At 36.0% G+C, this 17,026-nt stretch overlaps 1 protein-coding gene across 1 annotated transcript in view; it reads left to right on the top strand.

The window, feature by feature from the left end:
- The window catches only part of Bsg25D (blastoderm-specific gene 25D), a 34,868-nt gene that overhangs the window by 6,406 nt on the left and 11,436 nt on the right, over positions 1–17,026 (top strand). Inside the window, exon 3 of the mRNA XM_023165019.2 lies at positions 16,784–17,022. Coding sequence (XP_023020787.2) covers positions 16,784–17,022 — 239 coding nt within the window. The remainder of the gene's footprint in view (positions 1–16,783; positions 17,023–17,026) is intronic.

Consider the following 17,026-nt stretch of genomic DNA (forward strand, 5'->3'; position numbering starts at 1 on the left):
TAATTGTGTTTAATTGAACATCCTGGACATCACACCCTTGTTTCAAGAACCAAATGCCAATTATTTTCAATTTTGAAAAAAGTTCACTAATTGTGAACCTCAACAAAAAATCTGGTCATGATAATGTTACAAATGTATCGCCTCTAGAAATAGGAGTTCCTCTAGTTCTAGTTAATGTTTATACATATAGACCAGGAAAATTGAATATTTTGAATTTTGAGATGCATGTATGAAAATATATCACAGAATTGTTTGCTCTATCAGAAAACGTCATATTTCTAAAATGAATAATCTCAGAACCTGTCTAATGACATTAGCGAAAGCATAAACAGCAGGGGGAATTCCGTCTATTTAGATTTCGAATTTTTTCAAGGTAATATTATTAATCAATTGTCAAAACAAGAGCGAAATCGTGTCGTGCAGGTTTTTAACTAAAAGCATTTTTTTCAACCTTTTTTTTACACAATACAAAACTACAGACTCACAAGTATTCATTCATCACATCACCTTCACACATTATTTCACATTCTTTGATACTTTTCACTTTGATAATCAACATTTTTTCTATAAAAAACTTGATTCAACAATGGATTCGTTTTTTGGTGACATTCCTACATTGTTGAGTTATACTTCAATGATTTCTTCATAAATATTGAGAAAATCGAGCCAAAGAAAGATATAAAATTAGCATCATTTTTTAACAATAGTTTATTTCTATACTCGACAACCCCAATGGAGGTTCAAGAGATTATAAAAAAAAACAACAAAAACGCCAACTCCAGGTGTAGATGAAATACATGGAAAAACCTTGAGGGCTGTCAGTGACATTATATGTCATCCTCTATCATACATTATAGACAAATCATTCTGTGAAGGGATTTATCCGGATGCGCTCAAAATATCAAAATCTGTCCCGATCTATAAAAACAAAGGATCAAAAAATGAAGTAAAAAACTACAGAAACGTATGTCTGCAATCACAACTAGCAAAAATAATTGATTATAGCTACTATATGAGATTGAGTAAATTCACTGAACAGCACAAAATTATTCCTGATTGCCAGCACGGCTTTAGGCAGAAAAGATCAACATCTACTGCGATAAATGAACTCTGTGATCACGTATATATGAACCTAAATGAGAAGCAATTTCCAGTCTGCCTATATTTTGATCTTACTAGGGCTTTCGACACCATTAATCATGAATTACTTCTTGAAAAACTTAACCGAATAGGGATTAGGGGGATAGCCAATGACTGGGTTGCCTCATATCTAAAAAACAGGATGCAGGTAGTAGTTATTGATTCGGTAAAATCAGAACCTGCCCTTGTTAAAATGGGGGTCCCACAAGGATCAACACTAGCCCCGCTATTTTTCATCATCTTTATGAGTGATATAATACTTGCATCTTTGTTACCGAATAAAACTATAGCATATGCAGATGATACAAGCCTAATAGTAGCGAAAAACAACCTTCCACTCTCGATAGAAGTTGCAAATAAAACTGCAGAAGAATTCTCACACTGGTGTAAAAATAATGGTTTACAAGTTAATATAAACAAAACAGTCTTCATGCTCTTCCAACAAAAAAATACTACATATGATTACAGTCCCCTCATAAGAATCGATCATAAATCTATAGAGCAGGTCAGTCATATTAAATACTTAGGACTTACAATTGACCAAAAACTGACTTGGGAACTACATGCAGAAAATCTTACCTCAAAAATGAGTAGCTTGTGTTTTGTAATGAGACAGTTACGGGGAACTGTTTCATTGCAGGTACTCAAACTGACATATTTTGCACTCATACAGTCTGCAATGTCTTATGGGCTGGCCTTTTGGGGAAATTCCGCCCATATGACAAAAGTATTCACTATGCAAAAAAGGATAATAAGATGTATGGCAGGTCTACGTCACAGAGAATCCTGTAGAAATACCTTCACTGAACTGGCACTCTTAACATTGCCTTCACTGTATATATTAATCATAACAATGAATATCAAGAAAAATGAATCAAGCTACATTAAAAATAACATGATACATAAACATCACACTCGGAATGGTAATGAACTGCGACTACCCTACTCTCGACTGGCTCTTGGTCAGGGATCCTCAAGTTATCAAGGTATCATCTGCTATAATAAAGCACTTCAGCTATTTGGAAACACTTGTAATTTCACTGAATTCCAAAGTTCTTTACTTGATTACCTTACCAAAAATGCATTTTATAGTACTGAAGAATTTCTTCAACTCTAGCTATTATTGTGTAGTTACTTTATTTTACTTGTACAAATAATAATAAAAAAAAAAATAGATTTCACAATTTTAACTAATTTAAGCTACTTGCATATATTATTTGTCACTGTTCTTGCATCTTTTTATTATGTCTACTTAACTTCTAATAACATGTATATATACACTAACTATAGATAAGCACAATTGCTTTATGTTCGGTTCTGACTAGTCTGATAAAGTTTTATGCTGTATGTACCACATGTATAAAATCTTTTAATGATGAATAAATTTCTATTCTATTCTATTCTATTCTATACTATTGACATATCGGGAAAAAGCAGCTCCGTCAAATAATAAAGTTTTTTGTAGAAAAAATAATAATTATCAAACTGTCAAAGAAGGTGAAATAAGAGGTGAATATGGTGAATAAATACTTGTGTTTTTCTATAGTTTGTATTGTGCAAAAAAAAGGCTGAAAAGTTTCAGAACTTTGGAGGGCTGTAACACTAGAAATAAGGAAAAACACCAATTTTTTCTTTCGAATTCGTAATGTACACATCAAAATGGGCAAGAACAATTTTTTTTTCAAAATCAACAGGTGGTGCAGCCTATCCAGAACTTTACCTGTGAGAAATACAAATACGATATAATATGATATTACGTTCTATTATGTTATTCAAATAAATTGAAGATGTAGCAGAAAAAAACACCGCAAAAGTTCTACTAATTCTAGTCAAGAAGAAATGACAGAAAAGTTAACTACATATCTTCTATTACAATTTTATGAGAAATCGCTAAATAAGTTACTCAGTTGGAAAAGTGATACTCTCATGAATTTTGGAAAACCACAGCTGTCAAAAATACTGGAGTTCTATCCCAACACCAAATCGTTATTTTAACACCTCGACACGTGTTTCAATTACCAAGTGATCATCTTCAAGACGAAGATTAAACTAAGTCTACATACAATGTTGGCCTTATTTATAACAAAGATACCTCTGATAGGTACCTGCGTCTTTAATGTCTTGAAATTAATTTCCAAAATGTTGCTTTATCTACGAGTCAGGTAAATCTGATGACTAAAAATATTATTTCAACAAGCTATATAGTAAACTACTAAGTATTTGTCCACCATCGTTATTCATAATATTATTATGTTGTCTTATTACTAAGCTCTCATAGGCATTTAGATGCCTGTTGTTGTTAACTTGTCTAACTAATCTCAATGAACTACAATCTATGGAATGTTTTTGTTGCAAATCAGCGACTGCTGATTTTTCTGGTCTTGCATATTTTAAGTGTGCTAAGAGTGTGTGCACTCAATCAGTTACATAATTTTTGTTCAAAAAGAATCAATAAAAAATTGTTATTCAATATTAACTTCCAATTTCAATAGGTGGGTTAACCCAATTTCTATTTTATGAGTATTTGTAGCATGAAAATTGACTAAAATTTCTTTCAAGGTCCCGCCAATTCTTGATGTTAGCAACTCAGGGATATAAGAATAATATCAAAGCGCCTGACGTTCGCTTTTCTCAGGTCGAGTGGGCTGAAGTCGGAAACTGAGGGGTGCCAGGATGGTGTCTTCAACACCTTAGTCTACCGCAGTCGCGTGATGTGTTTAGAGGTTCCTGACACAAGGTGCAGGAAGCCCGAGACCCTAATGCACTTGCTATCAGCTTGTCCAGCATATGCGGTCTCGGCCTATATCCATCGACATAACTAACTCACTATCCATCTAACTCACTCTTACGGGATTGACGAGACACCGGTGTTGCCCTACGCTCCGGGGGATATTGAATCCGTTGTGGGGAACGAGAAGTGCCGAATTTATTGGAACTATTTGTTCCCCACCCTCAGACTCATACAAGCTAATGAGTCTGATGTAGTCCTTCTCGACCACCAGACCAAAACGATATTTGTCGTGGAGTTTTCAGCTCCTGGTGAGATGAATATCGTCAGAAAAGAGGAGAAAAACCGGATAAAATATCGAGATTTTCTCTTCGAACTCCGCAGACTCTATCCAGATCACTCTGTCAAGATGGTTGTTCTGATTATTGGAGTTCTTGGTGAAATGATGTCCTCTCTACTCTCGAACCTTAAAATCATACCGGCTTGCCGCACTAAGGCAGAAATCTTAACCGCACAGATGCGGAAGACTGTCATTCTTGGCTCACTGCGCTTGCTCAGGGCACATGATTCTCTGACCCAATGATCACTTACCCCACGATGTGGGGAGTAGTCATTGGTTGATAATGCTGGCGCGCCCTCCCGAATGTATCGGGGCTTCGGGGGATAGGGCCTGACCAGCGCACACTACGGTGAAAAATAATAATAATAATAATATGTCTTTATTCTGTCAATTTAGGATATATATAGATTTTTTTACATTTGGAACATTAATGATCCTAGGGCTTACGTCAAAGGCGAAGTTCAAATCAATATTTCAAAATTACTAATTTGTTCTACCACTTAACCTCATACAAGCTCAACATTATGGAATATGCCTATAATACAGATTTTGAAAAAAAAACAATAATAGGGACTCTTAACAACTTAGGGGTCTGAAATGTATTATTTGATTTATTGCTTCAACAAAACATTCTTATAGTAGTACTTGAAATTAATCACATTTATTTTTTAATTTCGTTTGGAATACCGTTGCATACGTAGCCAATTTGGTAACTGAAGGGTCGTTTAAAGAATTCATGATGGTGAATTGGTGGTGTTAAAATACCTTTAAATCGAATATTGATTGTGTGAAGATCGGTTCGAAATTAAATTTTTTCATATAAGTAAATCGGAATCTTCGTTATGATTATTCTGTGAAATATAACTGTCCATAATTATTATGTCATAAATAGGCGGCGTTTGCTGTTGTTTGCATGTCTCACGAAATTTAAGAGTTTTCGAAAAGCATTCAGTCGAATATTTCGTAATAACTTCCTAGAAAATATTTGCCCAAATGTCATTCCATTACTATACTTCGATTGTAAGTGTGTTTGAACCGAATGGACGCAATTATGTTCTCTACCACACCAAGAAAAATCTAATAATTTTTTTCTAACAAAGTAAAGATGGCAGAAAATGATGTGTTAGGGCGCATAATTCAGCTGGCTGCATCGATTAATATTTTCAATGACACATTGTATAACAAAATAACGTACCACAATCAGGTTATTAGAATAACAAAGGTAGACACTACTGATAACTTGGAATCTTATTTCGAACTAGAATAATGCACACACTCACCTCAACAAAACTTTTAATAAAGCTCAAATTGGACCTTGAGTATACTCTGAGGCTGCCCCCCCCCAACGCCTTCAGGTTCTGGTGCAGGTATTACAGTCGCAGACCCAGGACAGAAATATCAACCTGCCTAGGAACCTATGCGATTGTATTTCAAGCAGAAATTTATGCTATTGAATTGTGTGCGGCGAGAATGGAAGAATCCAACCTGATACAAAAGTCAATGAAAATATTCTCGGACAGTCAAGCGGCGTTGAAAGCTCTTGGCTCCTACCGATCAACGTCTAAATTGGTAGCAAATTGACAAAAACGACTCTCCTCGATAGGAAGACTCGAAGATTGTCTCTGGTCTGGATTCCTGGCCATAGGTTAGTACTTATGGCCAGGAATCCAGGCCATAGTGCCTGGAAGGCAATGCGGCTGCTGACATTGAACACTTCTGGCAGAATCTTCCAGGATTGGCTCACTCCAAGGCGTTTATTCACCTTTCGAAGCTTGATACCAAACAGTTTTTGGTCTATAGTAGGGATGAACTAAGATGTCTAAAAGGCCTTCTCACAGGTCACTGTCATTTGAATCATCATATGCAGAGACTCGGACTGTCGGAAGACTGTGTGTCGTCTATGTTTGGAAAATGATGAAACAGCAGAGCACATACTTTGAGCCTGCCCCGCTGGGAACCGAATCAGGTTTTCATAGTTTGGCAGAGCCGTACTCCCATCTGACCTGAAAGACCACTCACCGTACAAACTAATCGGCTTCGTTAAAAAGCTGAGTTTATTTAGTCTAGTGTGAATAGGTGTGAGCCACAATAAACCCTTGCGGGTTGCGGTGGAAGGTCGAATAGACCCACTCACTTTTGACCTAACCTTACCCCCCCCCTACAGGGTGCCAAGCATCACACCAACCTTGGTAGCCCGTAACAACGAAAGAAGGTTGGAAGTTTGACTCTTTTTTGTAGATACTTTCACGGAATATATTCAATTGTTATAGGCCGCTTGATTCCACCGAGAACATTATATAACAAATACAACTAGAACTACAATTTTTAAGAACACTTTCATTTAGAGAACGGCGTGATTGTAGAATAAACTTCCCGAGATAGTTTTCTCAAATTAATATCATCTACAGCGATTTAAATCTAACGTTAATCACCACTTTCGCGCATGCACCGCTCTCACAGCGTTTTAAGTGTTTTCTGCAGTGCTTGTGCATCTCCATAAACAAGAACATTTTATCTGTATCATCACGGGAATTCGAATTGCACTATTCTTTCTATTCCTATAAATAGAGTCTGTCTTCCAAAGACAGTTCCATTCTAATAAAAATTATCTGATTCTCTCACTCAATGGTGTCAGTGACATATGATTTATAAGTGAAGACAAACCTCACGAGGTTCTGAGTACATTAAACGTCCTGTACATCTCTGCCCACTCAAGATCGATTTGATAATATATCAGATCCTTTAGTTGAATTAGCATACTTGTGCAGAATGAGAAACTTGTTGAATCAAGGCCAAATATCATGAGTATTCTTGTGTTGAAAAATTTCATTTAGTTGTTGTACCAATAGTTAATAAAAGTGTATGTGTATGTACTAGATATGTTTTACTGACTCGTTAGCGGATCGTTGAAGCAGTCAATGATTTCATGAGGTGAAAGTATGATAATTTGTGATCACTGCGATAGCTCTGCTGCTGGGTAGCATTCTCGTTGAGGTATCCGTAATTGTGTTCGTGTGAAGTGATAGTTACATCATCGTTATATTTAAACGAGGTTGACATTTTTCCTTGTTTATCAATCAATCAACTCCAGGTTTGTAAATAAAAAACTAGAGTGCTGAAAATATCAAGATATGCTGTGATTGACAAGGTTGATGACTTTATTGATTTGTTTTGGAGAATACTCTTTTCTGCATCCTCAGAGATAATTCGAGAAAGATATATCAGTGTATTATTTTCACTTTATTGTAAAGATTATACAACTTCATTATTTATTTGTATCCATTCAATATTGTGATAGTAAATTTTAATTCTGATATTTTTTGAAAATTTTTCAAAATCTATTATTATTTCATATATAATTGGATAATCCTACATTCTACATGATTGTTGACAATCGACTTCGAGTTTTATTACAATTGTCGTTTTTCGGAATTGCTGACCGTCGCTCGCTTTGGGGGAGTTTTTCAATGTTTCGCCGACACTAATAGGTGGCATGTTGAAGGGTACAAAGCAATTATAGGTATTTATATTCACAGGTGTGACGTTATTCACATCTACAAAGTACACTGAGAAAAAAATAATGGATTATTATTTCTTCATTTTACGACTTTATACACCTACCATTTTTCAATATGGTACGCTTATTGACTGACCTAGTGAAAAAAAGAACATTCCGAGCTTTAAGGCCGCCTGAAGGGGTGAAAATAGTGTGGAAATATTCAAAAAAATTCGTAACATGAAAAATCGACTTTGTACACCTATCAAACTGAGATATATTATTTCTGATGACCGTATCAACAAAAGAACTACACCCCATAGTTTTACAGGTCGCCTGAGGTGGTGGAAATGGGGTGAGAACTTTTGAAAACTCGTATAATCGATAATTGAATGTGTACACCTATAAGATTGAGATATGATATTTGTGATGATCGAGTCGACAAAAAAAAACTTCACGTCTGAGTTTTCCAGGCCGTCTGAGGGGGTGGGAATATTTAAAAATTTATTTACATGTCAGTGAGTGTATCATATTGGAAACAGGTAGGTGTACAAAGTCGTTAAATGAAAAACACAATATTTTTTTCTCAGTGTACTTTGTAAATATGGATAACTTCACACTCGTTTTATATTCTAGAGCTTCCCTGTGATCTGTCACTAGATATGATTTGATATAGTTATTAAAACTTGGGTGTCCTAGAAATTGATTGCTGTATTCCAGATTTATCTTATTCCCGATTAGAATCTAGGCAAAAATCATCGGATAATTAAGTTGTTATCCGTTAACCACAGAAAAAATTAAATAATTGGATATTGATGAATAACACAAGCTAATTTGGTTAGCAAAACGCGCATCGAGACAATTTTCGTTAAATTGCATACTTTCAGTTTTTATCTGTACTTGATATTTAGTTTCATATGTGTTTGATGACTAATTTTTCATTTTAAATTTTATATTTCTCTCAAGCATTCATTCTTCTGAAATATCTATTTGAAATTAGAACAAAATAGGGGCTGGTGGGACATGGTTTAATGGAACCTGAAGTTTCGTCTGCTACTGCGACAGGCATCATCAGTGTGGTATATGTGTTGACCTAGATGACAAAGTTTATAACTAGGATTGTCAAAAAGTGGAGACGCGTCCGTCTTTGCCGTATGCCACAATTATTTTTTTTATTTTTAAATTCGGAAAAAATAACTGATGTTCACAGATGGATCAAAAACACCTGCCGATTCCGTTCCAGGTGTTTTCAGTCGCAGACTCAGGAGAGCGATATCAATCTGCCTAGGAACCTATGCGACTGTATTTCAAGCGGAAATTCACGCTATTGAAATGTGTGCGGAGAGATGGAAGAATCCAACCTCAAACACAAGTCAATAAAAATATTCTGGGACAGTCAAGCGGCGTTGGAAGCTCTTGGCTCATACCGAGCAACGTATGAATTGGTAGCAAATTGCCAAAAACGACTCTTCTCAATAGGAAGACTTGATTGTCTCTGGTCTGGATTCCTGGCCATACTAGCCTGGAAGGCAATGAAGCTGCTGGCTCCCTTGCAGAGGAGGGTGCTGCAAGCAGCTTCATCGGACCAGAATCTGTCATTGGCATCGCTTTAGGTTTTGCCAAACAAATATTGAACGCCTAGATGGCAAGATTTATGGACTTCTGGATTGGCTCAGTCCAAGGCGTTTATTCACCCTTCGAAGCTTGATACCGAACAGTTGTTGGACTACAGTAAGGATGAACTAGGACTTCTTACAGGTCACTGTCATTTGAATCATCATATGCAGACACTCGGACTGTCGGAAGAAAGTGATGAAACAGCAGAGCACATACTTTGTGCCTGCCCTGATAGGGACCAAATCAGGTTTTTAGAGTTCGACCGAGCCGTACTCTTACCATCTAACCTGAAAGACCACTCACTATACAAACTAATCGGCTTCGTTGAGAAGCTGGGTTTATTTGGTCGAGTGTGAATAGGTGTGAGCCACAATAAACCCTTGCGGGTTGCGGTTGAGGGTCGAATAGACCCAATCACTTTAGACCTAACCTAACCTAGAACTCACGAAGTTTCTAACAGTAAAATTTCTTTACAAAACTTTTATACGAATGATGGAAAACTACACGTCATAATGGTTTTAAAAATATATTACTGTTATTTACTTTTTGATGCAACTTCTGTATAAAATATTTCAAATCTGATGTGGATAAACATATGAAAGTGGCTAGTTATATCCATAAATTAGCAAATATAGCGCAATAATCATAATTATCAGACTAGAAACAGTCGGTGATTTATCGAGATCATACTGACCATCAGTTGACTCGACTCGACTAGTATTTGATTTTGTGAAGAATTACATGAAAGCGTTGAATCATGCTGTAGAGAAAATATTTTCTAATGTGTACCTAATGCATTTCTCTTGTGTTTCATCTCGTCCACACGACTGAGAGATATTTATTTGACTACAACATGGTCGTTGAACTATTGTACAATTTAATGGTTGAATAAGTTAGGAAGAATGTATTCAACTTTACTCTGGTACACTCTCATACACAAATGACTTATGAGGTATAATGTAGGAAATTTGATTTTTTGGAATGATCCTGTGTAAGAAACTGCTTTCCTAAGAAAACGCAGACGTTTTATATATATTTTTTATTTGTTTCTTGGAAATTCTGTTTTTATCTCGAAATTTCGACTTTAAACTCGAAATTTCGAATTCAATCTGGGAATTTTGACTGTAATCTCGGAACTTCCACTTTAATCTCGGGTTTTCTTCTTTAATCTCAAAATTTCTTCTTTAATCTCGAAGTGTCGACTATAATCCCGAAATATTGACTTTAATCTCGGAAATTCGACTTTGATCTTGGAATTTCGACTTTAATCTCGGAATTTCGACATTAATCTCGAAATTTCGACTTTAATCACGAAATTTCGACTGAATACTCGGTATTTCCAGTGAGGGGGATGACATCCTTACGAAGACGACATCTATGAATTGAATATCAAAGATAAACGAGACTTCCCAGGCGGTCAGTTGCAAAGCTAAGCTTCGACATCGATCGCTGGCGAGATTCGTCCTCTTTCTTTCTACAGCTTGTCAAATGTAAAAAGAGCTTTCTGAATTCCGTTATGGTCCCGCCCACTAGATGTGCGTTCGTTAGAAGACTATGAGAGCGAGAGAGAGAGAAAATTCTCAAATGTCTTCGTGGATTTGACACCGGACAGCGCTGCTTCGACATGCCATAGGTCTCATTAGTGGTGCTAGGCTGAACCACAAATGCATGGGATCGCTCCCATAATTGGCGTCTTCTTAAGGAGAGATGTCATCGCCCTTACTTAGGAGCCGTCCATTGATCACGTGAGGCTTGAAACGGGGGAGAGGGTTTATCAAAAATCACGAAATACCACAGGGGGAGGGGGGTGTAGTAAGATATCACGCGTATTTATTTTATCGTGAAACGTGCGATAAACCGAAAAGCTGCGTGTAATGTGACTTTGACTCGCCGTTCCAAGGCAACGAACGAAGTCTTCGCGCGCCGCGCACCACAACGAACGCCCGGCTCGGCTTGCCAGTTATATTGTTATTTCGGCGCCGAATACATGCATACACTGTTACCTCGTAGGTTTTTCAATAAAACAATGTCTAAAGTAGGTGATCTGTATAAAAGACCTATTTGCAGAGTATAAGAAAGGAGAAACATTTAAAGATTCTTTGTAGGTACTGAAAACTACACGTGATTTTGGGTGTGGGAGAGGGGGGTTAGTCTTAAACCTCACCACGTATCACGAAGTGGGAGAGAGTTTATTAAATGCTAAAAAACATCATGTGATTAATGGACGGCCCCTTATTTATTCCATTAAGGACATTCGAGTCCATCAAAACATTTGTTCAAAGTTGAAATTTTGTACGCGAGACACAGGTCTCGCATTTCATAGTATAGAATCATGTAAAAAATCCCATTCACCAACACATTAAAATAATATTGAATTTCATCAAAATGATTATAAGGGGGGTTGTTTTTACAGAATCATCAAATTAATGATAATGATAATAATACTAATAATAATTTCAATAACGGTGAATTGGCGCAGTGGACTCATCGTGAGTTCAATCCTAACTTCGACTAGATATTTTTTCGAGAGAATATATTTAGTTGAAGTTGGGATGATTCTGCAACGTTGTATGGTTGACGGATTGCGAATAGTCATGATGCTCGGGGAGTCATTAACCATTGCCTACCTAGAACAGGAGGCTAATGAGTTTTGGATGAAGTATAAAATGATACTTATGATGCACTGTTTGGAACCTTTGGTGTAGTAATGAATATTACTGGAGTTTTTTTTCCCAACACCAAATCGTTATTTTTAACACCTCGACACGTGTTTCGATCACCAAGTGATCACCTTCAAAGAGGAAGATTAAAACTAGAAACTAATGCGAAGCTAACCCTATTTATGCTATATAGGTATCCCATACAGGTAAATCATCCAGGCGTACCACCCATACAGGTATACCAACCTAAATTAATTTTACCATTTTGCCTTATCTATTATTTTACAATATATGTTTATATGAAACAATTTTCAACTATATAAAAATTAATTTCACAATATTGCCTATCCAAATTTATTTTTGCAATGTGTTATGTAGTAATCAGTAAACCCGACAATATTATTTTATTTTAACAAGCTATATAGTATGCTCTTTGGTATAGGTCCGTCATCGTTATTCATAATATTATTGTGTTTACTAATTTCTACACTCTCATAGGCATCTAGTTGCCTGTTGTTGTTAACTTGTCTAACTAATCTTGATGAACTGAAGTCTATTTTGTTGCAAAATATGATGGGCGACTGCTGATTTTTCAGGTCTTCCATATTTTAAGTGTGCTATGTGTTCCTTATATCTTCTGTCTGTCTGTTTAAAAATCTGTTTTTCCGTTAATCAGCTGCCGCCCCCATTCGAACGACAACTCTCAGAAGTTGAGAAACTTGTGCGAGCTAAGGACTAACAAAGTCTTATCTTTTAACGTGTGATTCCTAACACGATATCTTACTTTAATAGATCTTTTTGTCTGTCCATAATATTTTGCATCGCAGTCCTTACATTTAATTTCGTAAATTCCAGACTTTTACGAATTCTCGACTATGTCTTTTGGACTTTCCAAAAGGCTCTGTAGTGTATGACTTGTTTTAAAAACCACCTTCATACCTAGTTCCTTGAAAATCTTTCCAAAGTTCCTCGTATATTGGTGGTATGGAACCAAGATAAATACATCTCAGTTCTGTTTAAAATCTGTTTTTCCGTTAATCAGCTGTCGCCCCCATACCAACGACAACTCTCAGAAGTTGAAAAACGTGTGCGAGCTAAGGACTAACTAGGTCTTACCTTTTAACGTGTGATTCCTAACACGGCAATTCAGGTGCATAAGTATTCCTATTGATCCTATAGCCCCTTGAGAGAATAACATAAGAAGAAATAGTATGAATCAAATGATTTCATGAGGGTTTCTTCACACTCTTTCAGCCAGTGTACTTATTAACAAAAATTATTTTGCATACAAGTCAGTATGTGATTCCCCTTTTAATAGATTCTCACACTATGACACTGATAATAGTTAAGTTCTACTACTATTATCGAATCGAATAAAGTGTTTTTTTAACAGCCAAATTTAATTTTGTATTTGCCAATAAAAAACTTATTCAAACGTGAAAAAAAAATGATAGTTCAGATGAACTCTCAGGGTCTCGATAGGATTGATCGTCTTTATTTCTCAATGAGAATGCTATGTTTTTTATTTTCGAATCATTTACTTGGAGCCTGTACCTTAAAAACCAATCATTTATAAGTCGAATTTTTGACTGTTTGGGTAAGATAGTTTAGGTCGTTATTTGCGTGAATTACAGCTGTATCTTCAGCATAAAGTACATAGTCCCAGTCATGTGAGGCATTCATTATGTCATTTATAAAATGAGATAAATTAGTGGACTTTATATGGATCCCTGAAGCATTCCATATTTCATAAATATTAAGCTGGATACACAGTTTTGACATATTGAATTCTGTTGAATAGATACGAGTGTTTCATTTTGATACGCTCGCTGTGAAAGATTTAATGTCAAGGTTATAGCATGTTTCTGTCTGAAATCAATTTGAGCATCTGTGAAATATTCATTGGATTCCATATATGTACCTACTGTTGTAACGGAGCCACGCTACCGAGGGCGTAAATGCAGAAGTTGGCTTCTGCGTAATATAATCCATATAATCATGTCATTTACCAGAACCTACGGTGTAGGTACGTTAGAGAGATGAATGTTTCGATATTTTATTTCGAAATATATAATTTCTTATACATATCATTAGTTAGTAAATTGCCGAATTCATACATTTTGCAATATCAATGAAATAATTTTTACATACTTAGCTTTCTCAAAATAACACGTTGGGGAAAGTAATTCTTTTTCGTTCCCAACTCATCAAAAGTTTTGCAGTTTTGTAGTAAGCTTCTTCATAAATAAAACTCCGTTGAAAAGATTCAGAGGAGAATGGAGTTCTTTTCATGCGGAATTTCCGCACTTGCAGAGGCAAGATTCCATTACAATCCTGATTTCATATAGGTACCTGTTCATTGAAATTTCAAAAATTTGTTCAAAAAATTGAGAACTACTGTAGTACGAACATTCGCTAGGTTATTTAAAGTTCCCTGTTCATGTATGAGAACGCCAACTTGGTTGATGAAACTCGCGCCGAGAAGAGTGTTGCAGTTCTGTTGTTTAAGAAAAGTGCTTGTTCTGGATTTATTCTACGCCAAAGGTTCCAGTTCTCCATTTCATTGGTTGATCATTGAGCTGTATAAAAATTACTTGGAAAAAACGAAATTTTGGGAAAAATGCAAGGTGGAAGATGCAAAAAGATTTCTTTCACTGTGCTAGAAAGATAGATATATACGAGGGGTACAATTTATATTTCGGGAATAACAAATAAATTTTTTGAAGAAAAATGGCTTTTTTTTTTTCGAAATATTTCCTTTGATGATCAATACACTTTTGCATTCGTTCAAACCATTTGTCAAGGCAGTTTCTCCATTCCTCTTGAGACACATCCAACGCGGCATTGAACGCGGCAACTACTTTTTGGGCGCTCGTGAATCGACCACGCACTTTACATTTGATATTCGAGAACAAGAAGAAGTCATTGGGTGCCAAATCAGAACTGTAAGGAGGATGAGTCATCAATTCGATGTTTTGACCGCTCAAAATTTCATGTGAGAGCTCGCATTGTCATGATGGAGAATGATTGGTTAGTTTTATGAATTTCTACGAAGACTTCCGGCAAGCAAATGGTCGTGTCCACTCAGAATTGATCGTTCTACGTTGCTCAAGCGGAACATTGGCCACATCACCCATTCGGCTGAAGAAACAGGCGACCATTTGCTTTGCTGTGCTTCTTCCACGAAACTTTTGTTGGATACAGCTCGTCTTGGAATACCCGCACGGTCGTTGCGTTGCCGTTTTGTTTCCGGCTCATACGCATATATCTATGATTCGTCACCTGTCACGAATTTATACACGTCTTTTGAAGCACCACGGTCGAACTTTTTAGCCATTTCCTTACACCACTTGAGCGAGCCTTTTTTTGAGCGATTGATAAATGATGGGGAATTCAACGAGAACATTTTTTTACAACTAAGGGTTCATGCAAAATCGAATGTATTGAAGTGGAACTAATATGCAAGGATGCCTCTATCTCACAATATGTTACATGACAATCTTACATTATCAGTTCACGTACTACATTGATGTTTTGTGGCACAACAGCTGATTTTGGAAGACCTTCATAGAATTCGTCGGCGACCGAACTACGACCACGATTGAATTCACTAGACCAGCGATATACTGTGGTTTTTGATGGTGTTTTATCGCCATACAATGAACTGAGTTCATCGACACATCATTGTTGAGATAATCCACGTTGAAAGTTGTGAAAAATAATCCAACCAAACCTTTAAATTTTCATTTTTTGGTCAAATTGATTTTCTTAACTCACTGTAAACAAAATAAATAGCACTTGTACATCAAAATGTTTTGAGTAATCGCAGTTTTATAGAAAACTAGTTATTGCCCGTGTAGAATTTATTAGTTGTAGCACTAATTAGTACTGTGTTGCTGTATCGCTGCTGTTCCAAAGTTTTGACAGAATCAGAATCGACGAGGCGTGCGCAGCGTTATAGAACAGTGCTTTCAAAAAAATCTGTTCTACAGCGTCATCTAGTGGCGAGTTACAGAAAAATTGAGAGCCTAAAACCTTCTCTATGAAAAATTACTTATACATGTCAAGTCTCATCACGATCGGTTGAGCAATGTAGAAGTTTTATCACTTACCAACCAACCAACAAACATCAATTTTTATATTTGAGATGTGGTAGAGAACACTTAAGTTTTATTAACGTTGTTGCTATTATTTTTCTTTATTATATTCCACATGGTTTTTCGTTTGTTGTTGGATTCTGCAATTAGTTTTTATTTTGTTCAATTTTTTTAAGCTTGGAGGTGAACCAATTCAATTCTTTTGGTTTATGAACTATAATCTTTGATTTTTTTTGGGAATGTAATATCCACTTGTAGTGTGTTAGTATCAATGAATATTGTAAATACTGAATTTATATCTGAACTTTCATCCCCTAGAAAGCTCCAATCTGCCGATTGAAAAACGTTTTATAGACTGAAAAGATCCATATCGATTCTGAGTTATGTATCTCCAGGATTCCCTGAATTTTTTTCATGCTATCCTATATTCTTTCTAGCGAACGATTTCGAATTCAATGTAAATGATCTGAAATTTCACACCTAAAGATTTTATGACTATATAATGAAATGTTTGAGGAGGCAAGTGAAGGGAAAAGTAGGTGAAAAATGTGTGTGCTAAAAGTAATATTTGAAAGCAATAATCGACTTACGTGAGGATTTTTCGAGTGAAAAAATTGCAAATATTTATGTAATAATTCCTATAGAGAAATTACCTATTCAAAGAAATACATTCCAAAATATTGAATTTTGTTTTTCTCGTTTCAGCTGATGGTAGTCCCCGATTGGGTAAGATTAGGAAGTTTTATAACATAAAACAGGATAACCTCGATGTTCCATTTGCGTCAAGTGAGAGTGGATTCGATACAGAAGTGGATTGCTTTGATTCCTCTTCCTCACTTTCTACAGATGATAACAAGGAGATAACGCGGTTGCAAGCTAAAATAGCTTTTCTCGAACAAATTTTGATACAGAACAAAATCCCTCTTCCAGTCGTTGAGGCTGAGGTGA

Source organism: Leptinotarsa decemlineata, unplaced genomic scaffold (genome assembly GCF_025532065.1).
Source record: "Leptinotarsa decemlineata unplaced genomic scaffold, Ldec_3_MD MMD2_tig00000218_RagTag_RagTag, whole genome shotgun sequence".
Taxonomy (NCBI): domain Eukaryota; kingdom Metazoa; phylum Arthropoda; class Insecta; order Coleoptera; family Chrysomelidae; genus Leptinotarsa; species Leptinotarsa decemlineata.